This window comes from Thermobia domestica, chromosome 13 (genome assembly GCF_964235325.1).
Source record: "Thermobia domestica chromosome 13, izTheDome1.hap1.1, whole genome shotgun sequence".
NCBI classification, from domain to species: Eukaryota; Metazoa; Arthropoda; class Insecta; order Zygentoma; family Lepismatidae; genus Thermobia; species Thermobia domestica.
In genome coordinates this window covers 187,465,021-187,490,979 of record NC_137466.1, presented here as the reverse complement: position 1 = coordinate 187,490,979, position 25,959 = coordinate 187,465,021, and the positions used below count along the sequence as shown (strand labels likewise).

The following is a 25,959-nucleotide window of genomic DNA, read 5'->3' as shown; positions in this document are numbered from 1 at the left end:
TCACTCACTCTCCTGCGCCACTTGCCTCCTTTCTGCACAACATGAAATATGCAATGGATAGTCAAGATATGCACTTAGTTGAAAATCAAGGAAAGTGGCGCTTAACACCTTTCTGCTTTCCAGGGGCGATATGTCGTATTAGTTTTTTTTTTTTTAAATATATGTATATATATGTGTGTGTGTGTGTGCACGGGATACTGGGTTTGACTCCTGGTGGAAGAGCGTTGAACGCATCGGATTCCACCTTAAACTGATCTCCAATAGATAAAGAACTGCTAAGTTACTGAAATATATTTCTATATCCCTGAAGTATTGTATACTCAGTGTATATCTTTTTGTAGTTGAGGTTATCGTAGTTCTTTCTGAAACTACTTTAATCAAACTTTCGAATTCTTTTGATATTTTTGCAATATATAGATCAAAGTTGAAACAATGAATCTGTAAATTACTCTTAACGTTTACAGCACTGCTACGTATCTCACAAAATTTTGTTTACCGTTATCCACTCGTATTGTATGCGTAATAACTTGTATGTACGTTGGAAAATAATTTTTAGAAAATCAGAGTTGGCAACATTACATTACTTAGCGGCATTTAAGGGAAAATGCTTATAAATAACTTTAATTTTGCCAGTTACACCATCAGAAGGGGGGCATCTGTATCAGCCTTGTGCCGTTTTTACAATTGAGAAGCGTATTAGCACAACATATCTCTGACTTTGGAATTTAGTATACGTTACTTTTTCACAAACATTAACGGAATAGCTTCGTGGCTATATGCTTAGCGTACACACTTGCCTACATGAGAGACCTGGGTTTGATTCCCTGTGGGAGCTCGTAGTTCGGATTCTAAGTAAAGATACAAATCTACGTCTCACTTTGCCTTGGTTCTGAAAGGACGTTGTACTCCAATCCACGACAAGCACTCGCTGCATGCTTATAGGAACGGACAAATTACACAGTAGCTTTCAGGTGGAAAGGAGATTGTATCGTCACTTCCAGAGCTTTTACATAAAACTCTCGTAGCCTTTAGAACTATTTTTAGCATAATATTTCTGTAAGGGTCAGTTTTGAGTCGTCATTTTACCCATTAAAAGAGCGGCGTATTACACGAAAAATACTGGGGAAAGGTGGATTGTGGAATTAATAAAGCACATTTTAAACTGTACTGAGTCTCGAGAGAATAAAGCAAAAAATGAAAACAAAAGTTATAAATAAACCCTATATATTAAAAAAAAAAAAATGAAAAATGATGATCTGTCCATCTGATTCATCTTACGGATAGCATCGCTGTTGTTGTTGTTATTTAACAGATGCCGTTGCTACCTCGGTTTACTTCATCTAGGTTTATTTTTGTATCAAAATTTGAATTATTTTAGACGCTACAAGCAAGCAACTTTTAGTTACAGTAAATACTAATTTTGAATGAACTTACATGAAGTAAAAAAATACTAGGAGGTTGTCATCCATGTTTTTCTTAATACATGGTCGGGAAAGGTGAAATAAAATGATTTAAAAAAAAAAAAAAAAAAACTGGTAGAAGTAATTTTAAATTCCCTTCGCTTGTGTCACTACTAGAATAAGACCTCAATCGTGAGAATGTTAATTTCAATTATTCTTTCATTTAAAACTCATTTCAGAAAAAAAAGTCATATCGATGTTCTGTTTTTGTTTACATTTCAAAGAATGTAGTCTTTTGTACGATTGGATAATCTAAAAGGATTTAGTGTGTTTAAAGACAGTATCGTCTATAGTTTGTATAATAATCGTAAGAACTGTACTATATATCAGTTTGTACAGTCCATTTTACACAACTTGTCCTTTCTTACAGTTGCTTTCCCCCCTTTTTTCTGCACGTGGTCATAACAATCAGGCGAGAAAAACTGTTTCTACGGTAACAGCGCGTTCGGCCAATTATAGTGGCTCATATCTCTTGCTCTGCAATGGTAAAAATTCCACCCTTTCCGCACGTTGCCAATGTAAATATAAACAAATACACATTGTTTTAATCAAATGTCAACTTTAGTAGTGGACCTGCTGGTTGAGAGTATACTTTTTACTTCTCTTTTGTCATTTAATTTTATAAAATTGAGATTTACTTACACTGAATAATTTCGAGTTTCATTACCCGACACCAAAACTGGCATCTCAGCATTGAGCACCACGTGTGCAGCGAACTGTCAGAAAGGACAAGTAGTATTAATTGCAGTATATCATATTTGGGGGATCCCATGCCAAAAAATACTAACTAAAAGGAGCCCCAACAAGAGCGCCGAATTTAATATGCCCACAAAGGGTGTTTTTTTTTAAATTTTTATTTTTATTTTATTTTTTTTATACTAAAGAAAACGGAAACTACGTATTTTTGCATGCTTATAGGAGAGAACCGACCAAAAAGCCTATTAAAAATAATGATGATTTTGGTCGTTTATTTTTGTCCCATATTTTAGTTATTCAGATTTAATAATGTTAGTTTGAGCTGGCAACCATTGTCAGTCAGTTGATTTCGCATCTTCACTGCAGCTTAGTCAACATGGAATACTACAAGCAAGCAATTATGTCGTAAAAGGAGTGGCAGGTGGCGCCATCTTGAAGCCACTTGCCAATATCAATTCCAGGCAAAAAATTAAGTAATTAGGTTTTTTTCCCATTAACTGTAGTAGTTTTTCCATCCTCGTCTTAAAAGAAATGCATATGTGTAAAAAAGTGATAATGAATTTCATGTAGGGAATGCTGTGCTGCAAAGCAAGTCGTGAAGGACATCGGAAGACATGTTTCATTCTAAAAATGGAAATATTTACCTGTAAATTTGTATGTATGTATGTAAGAATCTTTTCTAATTTCGAAAAATACTATGTGGTTCATATTAAATCAGAAATCCGGCGGCATTCTTGTTGGACATCTTATACATTTTGGACGAAATTGACATAGTGATATTTCTTGAACTGAGAGTTTTATCATCCAGAATGAATCCCTAAAAAACAAAAATCCACCGCTCAAATCAAGATTACTTTCTAGGATATGTTGAGGGCATTAAAATAAGTGTCTACAAAAAATCTAACTCGAGATTTTTTTTTGGGGGGGGGGGGGATTTTCTAGGGCTATTAGCAAAGTGAAAATCCTAGAATTAGCTTGTATTTATTTTGAGGATGACATGATGTGAAAATGCCTGTAAGAGATTCGTATGAGAGACTATAAAATCATTTTTTCAGCTATGATGATGTCTTTCCGATACTACGGTAGAGATTATATTTGCTTTTGAAATGCACTTTGATATGAAATTATTACATAAATATAGAAAGCACCAAAACACCCTGTTTTCTAATTCTGTCATTGTATCCCATTCCAACACAATCCCTGGCTACGAATTAAATTACAAATGTTTAATTGAATTTACAACTGTACTTAACGATTGTTCCTTCTCATCAATGCCGAATGGCAGGATTTCCTGCCAGTCGTTCTACCTGCCACCCCTTGAAAACAATAATGTTCACATGATCGCCCGGTAACAGGAAATCCTGCCAGACCTGTTCAGTGTATTTTAGGCACACTGTAGTGTCAAAATCGCTTTTAATATAATCAGTGTAGCGTAAAATCGAAGGAATAAAGTAAATTTCTACAAAACATCAGCTTTTATTGTTTCGGCATTAATGGGTTTAGTAAAGTATATTAAAATTTTAGTGTTGAGAATTAAAATTATTTCTTCAGACATATAAGGTACAGTCCGCAGCAAAAAACCTGCAACATGAGCATGCAAATTTGTGAAACTACGCCTAACAGCGCAGGGAATCAACATAAGTGGCTCGAATCACGCCAGAAGAGAAACCTCGGCGTCCTCCCCTGCACACTTATTTTTGAGCAAGACTTCGTCGTTTCACGATAAACTTACATGCTCATGTTGCAGGTGTTTTTTGCTGCGGACTGTACATCCTATACATCGTGTTGGGAGTTCGTGGCAAAAGGAAAATCAAAATTCGCGTTTGTCAGCACGTGCGTGAGTGAGGTAGGGACAAAACATTTATCAGCTTATCTGGAATGAATGATACTTAAAATATTCATCAAGAAGTTGTAATTACCTCCAAAATCCTACTTAGTTGTATGTTTTGCTGAAATATGTTTTATACTAGAACGTACTAGATAACTTTCTGATGAACCGATTATGGTTGAAGATTGATTTTGTGAAGTTGCCCACCCTTGCTGAGGAAGCAAGATTATTTCTTGAAGGGAGATCAAGTCATATAGTTCAAGATATTTTTCTAAAAATAGAAATATCAAATTCCGGTATGTGCCGTTTCGTACTGACTGGTTAATTCTATTTAAGGAAATATGGTATACCGTAGATAATCATGAATACATATGAGAATTTGCATTTAGAATAAAGCTATGACTGTTCTTTTATGCTTACATTAGGCTCCCATTCATAAGTTAGTGTCCAGATTATGTATTTCCCTTTTTCTAGATTACTTTAACCCTGCTGCAAATCCGGGCATGGGCATAGCACGCGGTACACCAACTGCGAATCAACAGTCTCAGCAACAGACCCAGCAACAGAAGAGGCGGAAAAACGCTTTACGAATAGTTGATCCCGAAACAGGAAAGGATGTCAGCGATGAAATCTACTTTTCGGGAAGTACTTCTGGCACTCCTCCTCGTTCCAGGGATTCTAGTGCTCGGGAGACTCCTCTATCTGTAAGTATGACTGGCTTCCTGCTTTGAAGTATTCTACACAGCACTTCCACTGTCTATAATATTTACCAGAAATAGTGGGAAATGTTTCATCTTGAAAGTTTTTAAGCGTTTTAAAAATATTGTAGTTTGTCCTTTCGTCCCATGCACATGCAATACGAACGTATATGTGATTGTCAACTGTTCTAACTGTAACTGTCTTAATGCTTGCGTTTAATAGTTTATTATACATCTCAAGCGTTGTGCTCACTGTCAGTTTTGGCTACCGTAGTAATCTTATATCAAGTTATATGAATAACAAAATATTTTTGTGTTTAGGAAGCTACTTGTATTTTTTTCTTTCTTTTTTTTTTTTTTAAATAATACAAAGTGTCTTATTGGATATTTTACAAACCATACATGGATTTCCAGTTTTAGTGAAACTGTCACAGGCGAATTTCACTTGTTTGAATTATTTATTTAAACTTTAAAGAAACTTTTTCATTTTTTGAATTTCAAAATGCAATAAAATATGTTCAAAGTGGAATCGCAGGGACTGAACGAATTTTGCAAATTGGAAGTTCCCACATTATAAAAAACTGCATACAGAGAGTACTGTCAGTCTGAATAAATTATACTAATTTCTATTGCGTACCTATCTGCTATTTGAATGTAGAATTCTTGCTTATTTCATTCTGGCACTGATCCATGATATAAAACCTCATAGTACATTTACCAATCACATAATTATTTATCACTCTTGTACACTAGATTTCATTCTGTATTTCAGTGCATTACATACTATCTTGAACTTGTTCCATTTGTGCAAATATTTTTGGGTAGTCTTTAACTAGATATTGGTGTTCAAGAACATGGGATAAGCTAGACTCAGCTATTCTTCAGCTGCTGAAGGCCGCGCTGGCTCAGTGGTAGAGCGTTCACCTCTGGTGTTTGGGGTCCCGGCTTCGATTCCAATCCCAGCCAAGTGAACTTTGTGGTGGGCAAACTTTGCCGGCATAACCGTGGAACTTAAAACCCAGATTTCACATAATTTCTTCGGCTGCTGCTTCGTCCTTTTCAGGGTATCTTTCTGCGAGGAGGGCAGTAATTGGATCGAAGATGAAATGAATGGGAAGACAGTCATCGCTTCTAATGCAGTTTTCTGCGTTGCATCAAATGTATTTATCTTGACAGAAGTTGAATATTTCTATTGCACTTTCACTTGTTTCATTTAAACCATTCTGTACAATCATCATCTCCAAAACCTGCTTTTACAAGGCAGCTGCATACGGTATCTGCTTGAATCTGACTTAGAGCTGAACCAAACGAGTTAGTAGCGTCTAATACGGACAATCTCGTCAAAGTGTATGAATTGTCAGATTGTTTAGTGTTCATAATTAGGAATCGCTTCAGATATTACCTGTAGTGTGATTTGAGTGTATAAATAATATCTATATCCATGAACTGGCTATGTACTTGTAGGATTTGGGTGGAACCAACCCAGTATCACATTAGATAATGTTACCTTTTTATGATGAGTGCCATTGTCAAGAACAAAAAATCACTTTCCGATATACATTATTTATTTTGGCATTTAACTACTCTTCCATTAAAACAGCAGTGATCCAAGCCTTGTTGCAGGGAAGGTTTTGAAGCATTCATGTTTTGCAGCGTTTCCAATAACAAGAGGATTTTCCATTTCACCTACCATATCCGCACATATCACTGTGAGCATTTCTTTCGACAGTTTGCATCAACAACACTTTCGACTTCATCAGAGATTTTGTTTCCAACGCGTTGGAAAAAAAGATGCCCTGTAAATGTTTTTTAAGATCTTAGCCTGAAATCAAGCTTATCTGTTTCGGTTTCCACTCATTCACTCCACTGTCGTTCCACACGATATTGTCTCTCCTTTTGAAACTATGCAGCCTTCATTTCATTTCCGTGAGATTTGATTACATGAGAGCTCCACGGTCATAGATCCAGATACGTGTGTATTCTTTGACTTCACATTGGTGAGCCATTCCTATAAGACTTTATTTCCTCGTTGCTTCCCCCCTCTTTATTAGACAGTTTCGTAACAACCATTCATATTTAACTTCTCGTTTTAACGCATTAGAAATTTGCATTTTCCTGCACTTAAGCAGCATCATTATTTCCGGTGCAGAGATTTTTTTTTTTCTCTTAGCTTTAGTCATTAAGTAACAGTGAGACAAGGAACTTAACCGTGATGTTCAGTAGTTTGTGCTGTAGGGTATTCCTCATGGATTTAGATATTTCCATTCTCTCCCATCCTCTAGCTGTTGGTGTATAGTATTTACACAGTCACTCAGAATCAACAAAGCAGAAAGGAATGCTGTTTGGGCACTCGAGCATCTATTCACTACCTACCAAGGTACAGTTACTCGCATATCCTCAAAAGATGTGTACTAAGCATGGAGCAGGCGAAGAACATGGAAACGGTAGAAAGTACTTTAATATGCTAAAAGATACATTTTTCTATCTGGATTATTCTGAAAATATGCCCGTAATGTTTTTCTAGTGAATTCTTCAGTTATTGCTTACAGTTTGCAACTTGGATTTAATTTTCTGCACAATAGGAAATTATCCATTTTCTTGGCTGGGACTATGGAATTGGTTCGCAATGGCCAAATTTCCACCCCACATTTATGTTCCGCTTTGAACACATTTTACTGTAATAATAAATGTCAGCATTAAAAGTATCGATCTTAGTGGTAAAGTACTTTGAAAATGCTGTGGAGCGTAGTTAATTAGTTTGTTTGATGTTTGATCAGTGACACTCAAAATTGATGGCCAAACAAATTACATAACATAACAGATCTCATACAAACTTTTCGTTCCATACCCTTATGTAAGTCCATTTTGTTTCATAATGTACTGTGGTTTTATTTTAAAATTTGTTATATATGTTAAAAAAAAAAAAAAAAAAAAAAAGCTGACGAAACTTTTTAGAAGAAAGAAAACATGACCAGGTCATATTGAACGTAATTGTTCAAAGTAACTAAACTGACGTGGCATTTTCTTCATTTTAGACTACAGGGACCCCACCAACAGAGCATAATGTTGCTGCAGAATTCGCAGCAAAAGTGGCAAAAGCAATGGAGACGGAGGCGAATGATCAGTCACAAGCGAACAGTGTAAATAGAATTCGTAGTGAAAATTCGAATAGTGTATCTATTGACAGAGTGACTGAAATACATCAAGAAATACAGGACTCTAGGCAACAATCTATAGATAGGAGTGAACCTAGAAATTTACTAGAAGAAAGTGACAGTAATATATTACAAGAACCTGTTTCGCCTGTGCTAGTAAATGATGTAGGTAGTGAAGGAACAAAACATGAAGTTATTCCTAATAATGTGAAAGAAACAGATATACTTAATAAAGAATCTAAAGTTTCGCCGCCTGTTGTGAGTGTGTGTAATGTGAATACGGATGTTGACTCAAACCATGGAGAATCGGTTCCTCTTTACAATAAACCTATTGTCGTTGCGGGAAATCTTCCCTCCCCGGTAGTCGAAAATGTTGATCCTGTGTCTCCAGGAATTGTAGTGGCACATGGTGGTGTTGTACAGACTCCAGTCGTTGAAGACTTCGAAGCTGCTCATGTTGAAAGTCAACCTCCTACGACTGAAGTCGTAGATAAGAAGGAAGAACTTATAACAGAAAGGAGAGAGAGGGAGAGAAGCTTTCCAGAGATTGCTAAACCAGAAGAAACTAGAAAACAGCAGAACGGAGAAATTTCGTCTGAGCTTCAAGATGGTAAGTTTTATTTTTTTTCATAAATTAATTCCCGTATTCAACGTTAATAATGTAATGTAGTTGATTTCACGAAAAAATTTCATGATAAATATATTACACTCATTTGCTGTTCTTGCATTAACTTTTTCACACAATAATGAATTCATTTACGACTTATTTGTCACTATCAACTTGCGAAGTGAGTTATCTCTGGCCTTTTTTTCGCTTAACGGCCATTCTGTAATGGTTTGCATCATTGCAATGCATAATCTGCGGTTTAGTTTGCGATAACAAAATGGCTGTTTACAAGTTCCGCGTGGCGTTACGCTCAACAATTTTTACGATGGCTCGTACGGAATAAGGTCCTAAGTTCCAGCTCTTACCATGTAGCTCATGATGGATTTTCCTTTGTCGCTCTCTGATAACAGAATAACTATCCATGATAAGTTTTGATTTCCGTTATTATTCGATTTTGGTGCAGTATGGCAGTTCTATAAGTAAAGCTTTTCCAACCCTGTCCATTGCTTAGGGACAAGAATAAGGATGAATATACGTTGTTTGAAGGTATGTTCCACTATTACTTTCGTAAAGATGGTTAGATTTTCACGTTTTCTTTTTAGACTAGTTTCATCCTTCGTTGTCAACCTAACTTGAAGGAGTATATAACTGAATTCATTAAATTTTAAGAATATATGTGTGGTTTCCCAAAGGGCTTTTTGCGTGGGTTTAAATTAGCAGATGATGGGTAAAATCACTCAATACATTAATAAAGTATAATCTTTCGTTTTCGATTTTCATTAAACGTAGCATGCATTTTCAGTGCAGCTTAAGAATAATCATTATTGAGGTCAAAATCTGTGAATTTTAAAGCTACTATGTGTATCGCAGCATATATATTACTACTACAATTCACATCACCACCAGAACTTTGCTTATTGTGCCGAACTTCGGAAACTAGAAGTAAAAGAAAAATATTGTGATTTGTATTAGTAAAATACAGGATTGTTTTTATTCGCTCTGCTCTGATTTGTTGAACAAAGATGATTCTTTCTCGTACTTTCAGTAAACCAAGTAGCAGTTAAGTCAATAAATTCACAATGTGTAACAGGACTGGAAAAGGAATGACAGGAGAGACATCCGCAATCCATACAGTATTTGTACTTACACAACGAAATATATTTGCTCAGATTGACGAATAATGTAGGAAAATCACTTATTATTCGTGAATCTTCCTTTTTTTCATACTTTGAATCTTATTTTTGGGACAAATTTTCCTTGATATGTAATGAAGCTATCTTTAGAGTGAGAGTTCTGTTTTTCTTCGGAATCAATATATTCCATTCGCTGGGACTGCGAACTACTACTTGCAAACACAGTTCCAAATAGCAGGGAAGTGTAAAATAAGAAGAGAATTAAATAAAGTGTAAAAAATTTACATGCCTCTGGTATAAGATAAACCACCTTTTCCCTTTTTAACCCCCCTTCCAACCGTTACGATAATCGCCTAAAATTTTTAATAGCTTACAGTCTTTTTCAGACTTTTAAGTAACTCGTTGATAATGATTGTTACTTTTTTCCTATCCGCTTTCTGCCCTGCATAAGTGTAATTCTTTCTCTTTCAATATGGAGTTGTTATCTTCGCTCCCCTTATTAAAACCAACCATGTCGTGTTCAGGTTATCACACGGCGGATACGTGTCACTTTTTGATGTCTTGAAACTTAATGTTGTATTCTTCCATAAAAATTCTATACTTGTCTGATGAAACAGGATTGCGCAGGACACGTAAGCACGCAGAGATTTTGTTTGTCCTAGATTGTTGGACATAAAGGCAATAAAGGAGATTCCCTGTTTTCTTTTTTCGAAATCCAAATAATGTAGTATTTCCCGTCAGGGTTGGCTGGTTTAAACAAAGGTGGTTTAAGCAAACAAACAAACAAACAAAAAATTTAAAAAAAAACTTTAAATCGTGTGAACTTCATGGTAACGTTGCCACATATCAAACTATCCCCATTACATTTATCTACTTTTCGCCTTTTAATCAAGGGGTCCCGTGTTTAATTCTCGGTCGAACCACAACCCATCTTTCAAGTGTAAACCAAGTAGCGATTTGAGATGTCCCTTTAAGCGAAAGTCTTCTCCGTGATAACCTTCGTATTTCATACGGATGTTAAGCCTAAACATACGAAATGAATCCAAATTATATATTTCTACTTGAATGAATGCCTGTTGTTTTATGAAGAAGCTAAGGTTGCTTAAATATATTGATAGAAATTGGCAAAATTTATCAACTGCCTACGTAGCTTCCAACATCGACTTGGATTTGACTTTGTTTTAATTTTATTAAATGATATCTACATACCAAATTTGTAATTTAATACTTCAGTTTTAGCGTAGTAATTATGATACGTTGACCTTAAAATTTTACATACAAATACATTTAAAGTAATAACAGGATTTTCCCAATAGGTAAGGCGGGAGTTTCCCGATTTATATATAATTGTGTAATGTTTTTACTTGTGTAACTGTTTATCTTTTTGTTCTTCTGAAATGACTCTTGACAATTATATTAACAACTAGGCCTATGCAAAGATCAGTACAACGTATTTTTATCGGGAATCATTCGTGAGTGAGTCGGCAATTGGATTTGTAACCAATTAGTCCCGGTTTCGTGTCCAAATGGGCAGTTTCTCTTGGATGTAAGTCGAGAAGCGGTTTGGATTCCGCTTTAAGCATATGTGACCCCTCCCAGCATCAACCTTGTTGTTGCATATTAACACCAAGGCGAAACAAACTAATTTCTGTCCGTATCTAATATAAATACATAGAGTAAATTATTTAAACCAAAAAAACCTGGTTTAAACCGCAAAAAACCTGTTTTTTTCAATAAAAACCATGGTTTTTGCCAACCCTGTTTACCGTCATGATACAGGAGGAAAAAGTAATAACGGATACGTTAATGAAGTATTTCAGTCTAGGACACAGTTCCGTAAGAGAGCTAAAAATTTGTGAAACTACGATAATGAGAATAGGATAGGGTCCCCAGAATATCTCTAGAAGCCGAAGGTACACGCACAACAGGTTAATCCGTTTCCATCTGCACAAATTACAGTTGTTTCTTACTCAAGATATTGCATTCCACCATCACTGATCATGGTCAGTGTGATGACCAGTGGTATAAACCATTACACGACATCGCAGCAGCGGACTTCGTTGCAGTTGTACGAGGGGATTTGTCCCACTTCTGCTTGGAGGCTTTCCAGAGGCCATTGAAGAAATCCAAACGTACAGTACTTATGGGACTAGCATCTAGATTCTTAATGGAAATACAGTAGAGCGTCGATTATCCGAAGTAATTGGGGGATATGGGTGTTCGGAAAACTGGTTTGTTCGGATAATCGAACTGTACATGTTTATTTGCCAAAAAGAAGTACTGTACAGTAAATTTATTCATAAAAACAGGCATCTCTTTAACTATTTACAAAGGCAACTTTAGTAGGAATATGTAGTATGTGGTACAGTTTATTAAACAAAAATATGTACATATTACATACGCATTTTGCATGAACAATACACACAGTACACAAAATTAACGTTTAAAAAAATCCTTTAAGCGAGCGAGTACACAGTTCGGTTAAGCGGTCGTTCGGTTGACCGACGTTCGGATAATCGACGCTCTACTGTATTTTCAAACGGAATAGAATGGATACCAGATGCCATGCATCAGATGACCAGCGACGTTTTGGCAGAGTGACTTGTTGTCCGAGTGCAATTCTACACAAATATTGTGGTAAAATTCTGGTATTTAGTCTGTGTAAACTGGAGATACGACATGTTCTTGGCAATAAGCAGTATTGATTGTTTCGACCTTAGAACCGCGAGCTTCTTCCTGTGGCAAAAACTTCTAACAACTATAAAATCTTTCGAGATACTCTTTCCATTGACGGGCAAAGTTACGTTGGTCTTTTTAATGGACACTTCTGTAGGTGATGGCCCGAGTCACGTTGGTAGATCTATGCTTCGTCCATTGTTACAAGAGATTGTTAGCCATCACCAGCTGGGTGGTGCTCATATAACTCTTTTAGTATCAGTTACTCTGTTACCTTTCTAATTCATGTAATTATTTTAGACTCCATTGTCTTGGTTATCTAGTTAGCATAGACGCTTTCAAGATCGTGACTTGAGTTCTACTTGCGGTGGGAGCCATGTGGCTTGGACGCTACATTAAGCTGTAGGTTCATGTACTAAAACAAACCTTAAACTCTACAAAGCAATCAACGAATCCAAGAGCGTTCCAAGGTAGTTAGATCTTCGACTAATTTTAATAGCAGTGTATATTCTATCCGCTGCAGGCTGACAATCCAAACAACTGTAAATAAAAAATACCCGTATTCAATTATTTGTAGAGGCTGATGATTATATATTTACAAATAACGGTTTCGTGTTACATCTTGGGCGACGCCTGAAGTAAATGAAACCTACCGGTACCTGATTAATACAACTTGGGCCTGTAGAGTAGCTCTCATTCGTTGTGGAGTAATTAATGGTTCCCAGAATAACATTGACCACTTCTCATACAGTCATACAGTACTGAGTTGCGTCAGCGAGGATGGAGGAAAAATACATGATCTGGATTCTGAGCTCCAGAACTTTACAAGTGTTCATCTATGAATTGGGGCCAGGGGAGATGTGGTAATTCATCTCGATGTTCGTAAAATCGCATCTAAACAACTCCAGCAGTGGGAATTGGCATCGCGTCCGCTTGGAAGATTGCTCATTGACCGAAAACATCTTAACCCCAGGGTACATGTTGTCATAAAGTGATACGTAGTAAAGCATCTACAAACGTAATTACAGGACCCACAGAATACTAGAAACAGCGTCGGAGAGTCGGTGGTATGTTTCATAGGTGACTGGTAATTGATAAAGAATATTTAAATCTACAGAATGAATAATGGGTATACAGAGGGTTGTTGGTTGCTGTTGTGAAGAAGCAGACCATTCCAATTTCTCTTGTTGGAATCAATGAATAGCCTCCATTTCTCTGCATTATAGTTCTCGCAATCACAGCTTACACAGCGCTGTTATTGCGTTCCCAAGGTGTAACGCGATGTGATATCATTCAGTGCTACCAGATACAGTACATATTTTTTCAGTGTTAGCAGAATAAATAACTGCACCTTTTTTATTACAAATTCAAAGATAATCAGAAGGTTATGGCATCGAAAGTAAATTTTTATATTTGTAATTATAATCAGTATTTCTTCTGAAATATACATTTATACGGTTATTTTTCTCTCCCCTCCCCTCTATTTTAAGAAAACTGTACGTGATAGAGCAAAGCTAACTACATTTTTGGATTTCTGAGGTCAAAAAAATTAAGGAAACCTTCCAAACAGCAAAATCATTGTAGAGCAGTGTTATCTTTAAAGGAGCAGTTCGAGTTAAAAACAAGTTTGGTGTAATAGAAAGAGTAACAAAAAATAAGAGACCCGTATTTTTTTATATCTTGATAGGCCGTTTCGTTCAGCTTCTACAGACATTTGTTTTTGATGAATCGTAACTGCTTACGTCATTGGTGGGATACGCGAGAAACTCAATGTGAGTCAGCAACCACTCCCTTGTACGCAGCTGATAAACCTTTAATAGTGCATTTGATTTAATAGATTGTGTTTTGGATTTGTTAGTTGCTCTGTGTTGAATTCTTGAGGGAAGTTTTTGTTAGTTGTTTTTCCTATAGCATTAGTATAAAAAAGAGGATAGAGAGAGAGAGAGAGAGAGAGAGAGAGAGAGAGAGAGCAGTAATTACGTTTGTTGTGCGAAACAGTGTTTCTTCCAGACATGTTTTTATGGTGGCACTGTCTCCCGGAGGAGACCAAAATACGTCTATAATATAATAAATATAATAGTACTGTGTAAAAATAGTGTGCCTCTCCGAATGCTAAGTGTCCCTCCCCCCGTATTTTTTTCTGAAAGAAACACTAGTGTGAAGTAGAAAACACGTGTTAGTACAGCGCGTGCTGTCTGTGAAGTGAAGTAGAAATGCCTAACACCTGCTGTGTTTTCGGTTGTAATTCTTCTGCAATTGAAGCTGAGGACGTAAAGTATCTTTTCTTACGTTTCTAAGTCGTGAGAAATCACCAGATCGATATAAATTATGGGCGAAGAAAATCAATGGGAAAAAATGTACCAAATAAAATCACTCGTGTTCCAAACATCTTGAAGAGCCTGCTTCCGAGAAGTCAAGTTTACTGAAAGAAAAGTTAATGTAAGTGGCGGATCTAAGATGAGCCAGGGGCCTAGGCCCCCAGTTTTTGAGTGACAAAATTGATTTAAGCTATTATTTAGATATTTTTGAAAGTTTTTAGTAAACATGATATACATAGTCTGGGTTCTGACTCCCCCCCTTAGTTTTTACCGTCTAGATCCACTTCTGGCTAATGCCAGGAGAATTATTTACACGCAAACTGAGAAAGAATGCTGTTCCAAGTATATTATTGAAAGGTTTAAAATCCGAGCCATTGAACAAGCACCGATCTATGTCCAGTTACCAACGTACAAATATCTTACAAGACGCAATTGACGGTTGTAGTCAAGACGAGGCATTAGAGGGTAATAGAGACAATGTCACTCATGATTCTGAAGATACTACTTTAGAAATAAGCTATACAATGTGAATTAGGGAGTGAAATATATCGGCTTGTAGAAGGAATCAGTGACGATGACTGTTCCTCAAGACATTAATTCATCGTTTAATTTCTCTGTATCATGTGATAATGATGATGAAACGGGTGATGAGAGTTGTTCCGCGGACAGCTATGAGAATAAAAGAAATTTAACCGGTGAAGTGTTTTTCATATTCTGGCAAACTTTACAGATGTTATTTCATTTTTGCCTCATATGTTGCGCTCCTGTACATACCTTGAAGCACAAAATTATAGGGTCAGCGTTAAAAATTGCAACAAAACGTGAAAATGAACATACTTATGTTTGGGAATCGGAAGAATGATTAAAGAAAAGGTACTTAGGTGTTGCAGCAATCTCGTCCGCCATCTATTTACCTATTATTTACATATTATACATCTATTTACATGGTTTCGATTTTTTTTTTTTTTTTTTTTTTTTAAACTCTAAACTCATGCTTTATAGGATACGTTTTATAATATTATAAAAACATTTGTACAGCCCACCATCAGATATCATTTTCTACATGCAGATGATATTTGTAAGTCTTTGCAATCAGTTCTGGGAAAGGAAACCGCACTTAGAACGTGCCACCGCACCTCTCACAATCGAAATGCTTGGTACTGTGTAATATGCATCGTAAGCCTGCTCTCGCTCTTTGCCCACCTATGACGTCATCACAAAATCTTTCTTCCTCTGTTACTCGCTAACGACTGAACGTATCGCGATCAAACAAACACCATTCCTTTTAGAATTTTCAACTCTACAAATGGAAATAAATTGTAAAAAATGCATTTCTAAGTCGAACTGCTCCTTTAAAGTAGTGCCTCTGTGTAGTACTAAGCTGGAGACATTGACTTGTGCAATCTGTCTCAAAACTTACATTATCTTATTAAATGCTTCATGAACACCTCATGGAACTGCATGAAACCAGTGCATCTCGACACACAGGTTGGGAACTACTGGTTTAATCAATTGACGCGCAGAAGTATTTTACATGTAGGCGGTGTAAATTCCATAATCTATTCTAATGTAAGTAACTGAGTCCTCGATGAAATATTTTTTTTGGAGGAATATGGTTATTATGTTTGGTACCCAATAATATGCTGTTGACCCTACAGTGATGTGTTAACCTGAAGCTACATTACCTGGGAAATTAGACATTCTAATCATCAACAACGACCTTTCTAGTGGACCGCGAAGGAAGGGGAAAAAATAATATAATTAGGATCGAGGAGCGGAAAAGAATACTTTTAATGATTAATTTTGAATTTCTTATTTTGGTAAGGATTTTTTTTTTTTTTAATTCAAAACTTATTGTTAAATGCAGCAAAGAATATTCAAGTAAGTAGTTGAATAAACAGTTGGAATTAAATACAAATGAATCTGATTAAAAACTTCATGTTGAAACAATTAAAAATGAAGGCTAATGTGAAACCTTAATCTTGGTGATTTCAATAGGCTTCACCCAAGCGATAAGCAGGATAAACAATCAGTTTATTACAAACCGGAAATTAGTTATTGGAGTCGCTGGCAAAAGGGCTCGACCAAAATTTTTTTTTTTAATGGTTACTTCTTGTTTCGCAGAATCACATGAAGAGGTTTGGTAGCATCTCAATATTAGAAATATTTGACGAAAGACGACAAAAAAATCTAAAGAAGTGAAGTTCTCAACATAATCAAAGGTACTCAAATTAGCAAACGATAATTAATTTTATCGTATCATGAAACAATCCAAAAAGAAAAAAATAATAAAATGAGTTATTAAAAAAAAATACAATCAGGTTTTCATACCAGAAACCTACACACTTAATGAAATTATCTTCGAAAACTGAACTAAGATAGAAAAAAAGAACGAAACTATTAGTGTTTCCTGGAAGAACTAAGGTTGCCTTCGCTCGCAGTCACTGAATGGCGTGACGTAGTTGCGTCACTGTTTGGGAAAAGACAAGCAACCGACAGCAGATACCGAAGCTTCTTGCTCTCTTCTGTTCACCCCCCACCTTTCATTGCCCAAGTTATGAATGGTGTTTCCAGGAGAGACAGAAATACACGAAACACGCAGAAAAACACACACAGCCATTCATGGTTCGAGGTAAGGGGGATATTTTAGGTTCCCCAGATGACAGTTGGCCTGAACCAGCTTGAATGAGGTTCCTGAGGATTCGCAGGACGGCTCTCTTTCTGCCAAGAGGCTTGCCTTAGAGGAGGATTTGCATGAGAGCAATCCTGTCATTAGGAGTATATATACATATGCATATTATTTCCATACATTTTTTTGAGGTATTCCAGCTTCAAAGTCAACATAAACTTTGTAATTAATTTCTCAATTTATATTCTTTTGTTAGACGCGGGTAATACTCTTCCACTTACCAATATTTTTGTTTATATATTTTTATTACTTACTAGGGAAGTATCTGAAGTGGTACGCGGGGATCTGCAAGTGTTATATATCGTTGGAAAGGTCACACAGAGTATACCTCATATGTGAAATATCTCGCTTGAAAAGGGCCTGTAGTGGGCGTGGCGACCATTTGAAAATCCGAACAAGGTACGCTCCGAAACACCAGAAAACATGGACAAAATAGGAAGCTATGATGTAATTGTTTGGAGACGCGGTATGTATAGGTTTGAAAGGTAGCTGAATACGAATCTAACATCAAATGTTTACAAATGGCGGATCCAACATATCGGACACAAATTACAAAAAAAAAAAAAAAAAAAAAACCCTATGGATCTAAAATTGAATATATAGATACATTCGACATCGCTATGAATAAATCGGATACCAAAAAATATAAAATTCAAAATGGCGGACAAAATGCAAAACACTGCTATGGAACTGAAAGCAAGTAGATAAAGAATTTCGTAGTCGCCGGGTACGAATCCAATGCTAAAAGTGCAAAATGCAATATGACGCATCCCATATGGCGGACAAAATGTGCAAAACTACAGAATGGACGTATATGTATTGAGACGAACCTGGACTCCGTCTCGATTGAGAAAAGCACATCACTGCCTCGAATTACGAGACAAGATCGAAACTACTCTCGATGTCAGTACCATCCCTACTACGGAGAGTGGACATTTGTCATACATATTTCCCACAAGTGTACACGGCATAATGTGAAACCGGAAAGACAGTTATGGAAGCAAAACTATATTTTAAACACGCAGTTTTCACTGTCATTGTTCGGATCTTCAGATTATATCTGCCAATAGTCGCAACGTACCCTACAGGCGCCATTCTTGTGAGATAGTACAGATGTAAAGAATAGTCGATGTGAGCTTTTCAACGATATATAACACATGCCGATCCCCGCGTATCTCTTCGGGGGTGGGGGAAGGAGTTGGTAGTAAAATAATTATTGTCTACGATTGCAATCTGTTCGTATCATAGAACTTTCATATGCGCTACAAAACCTGCCCTGCATTCTGTGCCTCAATTTCGGCATGATTGTATAGCAAAACACGCTCCCTGTTTATTGTAAAAAATCATCTGCCCCTATTTGCCCCCTTATGTACTATAGGTATTTTTCTACTCTATGTTCATAACATATGTCCTTTCTGTACATTTTTTTTTTTTCATTTTTCGTCCTCCACATTGGATCCGTCATATTCCATTTTGCACTTTTTACATTTAATTCGTACTCAGCGACCACGAAAACATCTACCTAATTTCAGTTCCATAGCAGTTTTGCATTTAGTCAGCCATATTGGATCCGCCATTTTGGATTTCACACTTCGGTATCCGATTCATACATAGCGACATCAAGTGTGTCTATATACCCAATTTTAGATCCATACTTTTTTTTTTTTTTTTTTGTAATTTTTGTCCGCCATTTTGATTTATAACATTTGATGTTAGATTCGTATTCAGCTATCTTTCAAACGTATATATACCGCGTCTCAAAACAATTACATCATAGCTTCCTATTTTGTCCATATTTTTTTGGTGTTTTGGAGCGTGCCTTTTTATGATATTCAAATGGTCGCCACGCCCCCCAAAGGCCCCATTCAAGCGAGATATTTCACATGTGAGATATACTCGGTGTGACTTTTCCAACGATATATAACACATGCAGATCCCCGTGTACCACTCCATGTACTTCCCTAGTTAATAGTTCAACTTCATTTCAACAGCTACACTACTAGGCTACATTGGACGTAAATCTACAAACCACAGTACCTGCCACCGGAAATCGAATCTGGCTCCTGCAAGGGCAGCAAAGTTCTAAGCACTTAGCCACAAAGAATCCCATCAATATATGTTTGGCTTTGTCAACAACATATTTCCGTCCTTTACTTCTTTCCTTAATGATTTAATAATAATAATAATAATAATACTAAATAAATAAATAAATAAATCTGATAAACAAAATAAAGAGAAGCACGCCAAGATTTTTTTCAAATTAGTATGGAAACCAAAAATGGTAGATGTATACCACGTTTGGTTTTAGTAAAGAGATTAGAGTCGAGATGGAATATTATTATTGGGACACAAAGAAAACAGCTTCTCCCTACCTATTACCGTTTTTACCTTATAGTAATCAACGTTTAAATCGGAAGTAGTTTATTTATGCCATTTCTGGTTTGAATAGGTTGTCAAGAGGGAAGATAATACATTTTCGAAATGCCAAATCGATTACAAAAACACTTCGCTATCTATTACCGTTTTATTCTATGATGATCAACCCTGAAACCGGAAATGGTTGATTTCTGCCACAACCGATTTGAATAAAGTGTTAAGAGAGAAGATGCAAACTATTCTTAGAACGCTAAGGCGATTATAAGGAAATCGTTTCTCGCTCACTTATCAATTTTCCTCTGTGTATACACGGCTTTCGCTCTATAATGGCAACGTTAAAACCGGAAATAGTTTATTTTTAGCACGTCCGATTGATAAATCGTCTCCATTAACGAACTGGGACGAGATAACAATCGTTCCACATATCTATTGCAAAATCGCTCTACATATCTATATAAAAATTTGGCATTTGTCCAAGAGCTACCGTGGGAGTAACGGACGGACGTACTAAGAGTACAATATTATAAGTCCCGTTGCGTGATAATAATAACAATAGTTATAAACGTAAATCTGGAAATAATTCATTTGGCATAATGGGGTTGCTGAAAATCTGCTGAGTAATATAAATGAGTAATATCCAAAGAACAAAAGACGACTAGGCAGGGTTGGATTTACTACTAGGCCCGAGCCTAGGGGCGCAACGTTTTGAGGGGAGCATTTTGAACGAAGATTTAATTAGCAGAACGAAGAAACATGCACCAGTCTCCAAATAATAGATTTACCAAGTCTAGTGGCTTCAATCATCGGTCATCGAAGCTAAATAGAATTTTAACGTTGTACTTGCAGTAAACAGTAGCGAAGAGGCGGGTTCTTATGGTGTACTGCACTTCCCTCGCAACCCTCCTGTGCATGTTCTTCTCAACACCTTGTCACAATATCAATGTAGATAAATTTCAACAATCCGATTATTTTATTCCTTTTAATGAAATTCTTAGTGTTAGAATATTTAAACTATTACAGACGAAAATTCAAAACTAATTTCTTTCATTATTGCGCCAACGCATATTATCAAACTCACTCACTCACTCTCTGTAACTTTACTTAAAACAACAAGAAAAGATCGTGAATTTGTAGTAATACAAGTCTTTCTTCACAGCATATGTAAAATGAAAATTCATTAAAATTTATACTTAAACGAAATAAAGGTATGCATAAAACAAGTTTTTCATTATTCTTTTCTATTGTGTTAAAAATTTCCCTCATCGGGTGGGTAGAAAATCCGCGACTAATCAGGTTACAGTAAGAAGTGTGCATGGTTTGTCTGATCAGCACTTTTTTTTTTAAACATACATACACTGACAACATTGTGCGGTGACGGTCACTGCAATGTCCCCGTACGAAGGTTACAATTTAAATCAATCCTTTTCCACGAGTGACGGACACTAAGAGTTGCGCGAGAGCGGTCGGTAACGGCAACTGCAGTTACCTCGTGCGAACGCAACAATTGAAAGCATTGCTTCACAAGAAGTTGCGTCACTCAGTGACTGCATATAAACAGAGGGTAACGATGTACTATCAATTGCACTAGGTCTCCTCGTGAATACTTTTTGAGATAGAGGCTAGCGTGTAGTTAGCACCTCCTAAGTTTTATCTCCATACTATTGAAGCACTAATGGTGGGAGTTCTGCAATAAGACCCAGTAACAATTACAATATATGTGGTCATTAATGCTTTTAAATTTGGCAGGAAGCTTACAAATTAAAAAAAAAAAAATCCCCATGTATTTCTTACGGGAGTTTTGTGACAAAATTGGCCATATCTACACTGATTGTGAAGCACTAACGATGCACTATCGGTTCCATTAATTTCATCACTTGTGCTTTCTGGGGCTGACGTAAAGTTAGCCTCCCCTCAAAGTTTTTTTTCTTGTAGCGTCCAAACTATTGAAGCAGTAATGTTGAGAATTGGTGCTCTAAGAAGCACTAACGATTGCACTGAGAGAGATCATTAGCGCTCGTATGGGGGTAGGTAAAGTCACTTGCTTGGAATGATTCTCTTACAGCATTTATTGCCGCTTGTTCAAAGTCAGTCATAAATTCTTGCACACTAAATTAAAAGCAGTAACGTTCCCTAATTTTTTTTTCTTGATTTGCTAGAGCATGCGTGTGTACAATGACTGACTTTTGCCTTGCAATAAGCAGAAGAGGACTGGAAAAAATGTCCGAAATGGTTCCCGTGCAATGAATTTATGTAGTTACCTATGAAAATAGGCGTTGACAAATTTTAAATGTTCCATGCATCACTATATTTTTTCCATTCACTTTACGTTGTGCTGATACACCAGTCATCTTAACTTTTTCAATTTATGAAATAATTTGTATATGCGGTTACAGTATTACGATGGAATAAATTTCTCAACATGTAATCCAAATATCGACGTACTTCTGGTACAATACAGATTTTTCTACAGGCATATGAAAAATAAAATCCCATTCTGCGAAACAGGAACACTCAGACTATTTTTCTGTTCAAAACATGGCAATGCTGAGCGTGAAAACCCAGTTTGAACCCCTTTCTGCGAAACAGGAGCACAAAAAAATAGGTTGATTTTTTTCTGTGCCAGGCAAAAACTGTATACTTCCTGTATACGAGTGCATTTCATATTTAAATGTTAACGAATAACAATATTGACAAACTCAGCTAGGCTCACTCCCACCTTTTTTTCTAAAATTTATTGAGTAACTTATTAGATAATGAAAAATAGAAGATGAGCTCCCAAATCTTTTCTTATTGAACAGAAATTTTGGGTGAGCAGTTTATGACGTCATAATTGTCTGACACTCAAATTTATGGACTTCGATGAAAGGTATTGAAAACAATTATTAGTTTACATATTAGTGTTTTGTATATACTACTTGGTTTACTTTACATGAGGGTTATCGAGAAAATAGGCGTTTAGTTGTACAAAATGAACACACATTTTCATACATGAATGCAGTGATTCCATCATTGCGCCAGTGGGAAATTCCGAACATTGTTTGTGTTCAGGAAACCAGTATTACCATAACTATGCTGGGCGGTCACATCAGCAGCTGTACGGGCACGAAACTGGTTGAACATTTATCTGTGGTTCCATAGCTGGACAACAGTGATAACTGCTAGGCGGTTAAGGGTAGTCCACTAGGTCTCTCATATGCTCGATATGGTGTGGTCCGGAGACCGAGGAAGAGGTTTACAGATCGTAGCTCGCTGAAATACCCTGGTGGTATGAAGATGCACGTAATCCAACTGGAAGATTTCCCAGTGTTCTGATAAGGCCGCAGGACATGATCCACAATGGCACGAATACGCGATGTTCTAGTCATACTCCTTTGAGTGAAGAGCTGCTTCGTGGCTAAGCGCTTAGTGTACACGCCTTTGGCGTGGGAGACCCGGATTCGATTGTCCGCGAGAGCTCACGTGGTTTGGATTCTACGTTTATCAGTAGGTCCCGTTTCATATAGTCTCGCTACTGAAAGAAATGTTAAAATCAAATCCTTTGAATGTAGACCAGAGACACGCGGGATGTGTAGCTTGTTGGTATCAAAATTCCAGGTGTTGTACCTGTAATGTAAACATATGGTGAATTTCCTCCCCCCCTAATCTTCTAACCCACGAAAATGCGCACTGCCATCTCTGTGTCTAAGACAGAAACAATTCCCATTACTCTATTTCATCGCTTCCTATTTTATCTCGTCAATCCAGTTTCTCCCGACATCACTGAAGACTTTTTTCGTTAGGAGCAGACGTTCGGAGTGATAGTACGAAAGCGATGGGGAAACTTATACCTCCTTCCAACGATCTATTGTTTAGTGTTTATGCACGCACATTGTAGAAGACACAATATCTCCCTGTTATCGTGTACAGCTGGCAGGGCACGATCTACGCAAACGATATATCAGGAATTACCACTCGACCACGCACCCTATCGTATGCCTTCTGAGAACCACTGCTCCAAACGACCATGCAGTTGATAGTGAGTTTCCTGAAAACCATGTATAATCATTAATCACACTTCTTTCGCAATAGGTCGTTCCTACATGAACTCCCGTTCTAACTTTTTCTGAGTACAGCCAGGACACTAAAATGCTGATTTGTTTGGTTAACATGCATCAAATTATTCTCTCTCGGTGTTTGTAATAATTAAATTACGAGTAAATAACGTTAAAAAATTTGTCTTATTTCAATGATGTAATTTATGTTCTAGAACTACAAAGAAAGATTACCACCCATCTTTCAGGTAATTTGCACATTAAACTTGAAATCTCCGTGACAGTTTAAACATAACTTAAATGACTCTTTTAATGGATATTTCTTACAGAAGTACGTATTTTGTTTAATTCATAGATTAACATATTTCGCGTAGACACAGCATATTAACGTATTTCGTTTAGACACAGTTAATTTATATTTTTAGTTTTATCAAGATTAACTGTGCGATTCAAAATAAATCTGAATAGCTTATTTTCATATGCAGGTAGCAACGTGTATCGTATGAGGTGTACAGATGCTTGAAATACTTATCGTGTCTGGTTTTTGCTATACAGCTGGAACAAATGACTGTTCAGTTGGTAATCCGCTTGTAACTGGAATCACATAGTGACACCAATTTTGTTTTTAATGGTTACTTTAATAAGTGTATGGTTAGAATAATGGTTGGTTATGTATGTTGGCACAACCGCGGTTGCTGCTAGAGTACATGAGAAAAAGTAACATTTTCGAAAATTCGGCACTCAAGACAAGATGCGGCAATATAATATGCTCATAGTGATGTGTTGTCAGCAGCCAATGACAGGAGCGTCGTTGTCAATGTTGCTAGTACGTGATTGGGGTCTGTTCGTATACCACTACCATCACGGTTTTAGCATATTAAGCAAGACTGCAAATGAACTGTTCGCTCATATGAAACTGCATTTCAAACCACTTTGAACTAAATTTAATGTATTTTGCTCAAATTATTGTCGACCAAAAGTACTGTGTAGTAACGCTTTATCCATTCCCTAAGATATAAGGGAAAGAAACTTTTTTCTTTTCTAATATAAATGAGGCCCAACAATGTATAGTTAATGCTGCTACCTATCTAAACAAAAACTACCTGCCTGTTTTTAACATTGGAAACTATTTTGTACCACTTCTTTCATATCCACTTTGTCTAACATTGTTTTGTGAACATAACAAACTGCTACATGGTTAAGTCTCTTTTAGGTCTTAGTTGACCCAAAATACTTGAGATATTGGAGGGCGTGAAAACCATTTTATAAATATTAGGGGGAAACGTCCCCGGTGGGATTGACGCCCGTGGATCGAAACATCCTCGTCAAAGACTGCTTTTTTTCTTTCTATTGTCTTAGACGTCCCTTTTCATGTTTGTGTAATCATTTGTCAGTGAACGTTAAAATAAATCATATTTTTCTAAAAACTAGACATACGTTTTACATCAATATTTTAAGATTGTATATATTCATACCAGTGGCGTAACTAGTTTTACTGCGCTCTGGATCGATCGATCATAGATTTGCTCATACCCGCCCCCTGTCCCACGCATTTCAGCTGCTGTGTTTATATACAGTCCGTCACAAAAAAAGCACCACTCAGAACAACCGTACGAGGTTCCTTATATTTGTTATTTTAATATGTCATTTCGTGACATACTGGTATCTACTTGGTGTTTACAACAACCTTTAAGTTTGGGGAGTGGGGTTACAGCAGTATTTTATGTTACAGTAGTTCAGATGCTGTCCGTTTAGTGTCTGTACTCAATATGAGTCTTGTTGAGACTTAAAATGCTTGTTTTGTTTTTGCTTTTGGAACAGTGTAAAGTTCATTTTTAAAAAAAATGAAAAATCGGTATTATTAAATGTTTCTTTGTTTACGTTGTGAACGTAAGTACTTTAAGTACATTATAAGGCGTTGAAGAATCTCAGCACCCCCTAGAAACTCGAAATGTGAGAAAAGTGTGTAACACAAGCTTTCGTAAATAAAGACTAATTCTTGACATTGCAAAGTGAGGGCTACGCAAATAGACAAATCGCCAAAATTCTAGATATGCATCGTACTATCTTTTGTAGAATAAATAATACAGAAGCAAGAAGAGCATGGTATTTTTTTTTTTTTTTTCTCAATGAGAACTGTGTGTCAAAAAATGAAAACAGCGAGATTGGATTGAGAGGTTGTTCGCTTGGCTGTATCATAAAGAACTTCAGCTCCAGGGAAATTGCAGCGGCTATCTGTTCTAATGCATGTTACAAATGAGTACGTAACAAATAGTGACATGAATATATGCA

At 36.5% G+C, this 25,959-nt stretch overlaps 1 protein-coding gene across 9 annotated transcripts in view; it reads left to right on the top strand.

Annotated features, from left to right (window-relative positions):
* Nucleotides 1-25,959, top strand: part of eIF4G1 (eukaryotic translation initiation factor 4G1) — a 249,513-nt gene that overhangs the window by 158,471 nt on the left and 65,083 nt on the right. For all 9 annotated transcript variants that reach the window (XM_081737076.1, XM_081737080.1, XM_081737075.1 and 6 more), the window contains 2 exons: nucleotides 4,459-4,688; nucleotides 7,718-8,447. In XM_081737076.1, coding sequence (XP_081593202.1) covers nucleotides 4,459-4,688; nucleotides 7,718-8,447 — 960 coding nt within the window. The remainder of the gene's footprint in view (nucleotides 1-4,458; nucleotides 4,689-7,717; nucleotides 8,448-25,959) is intronic.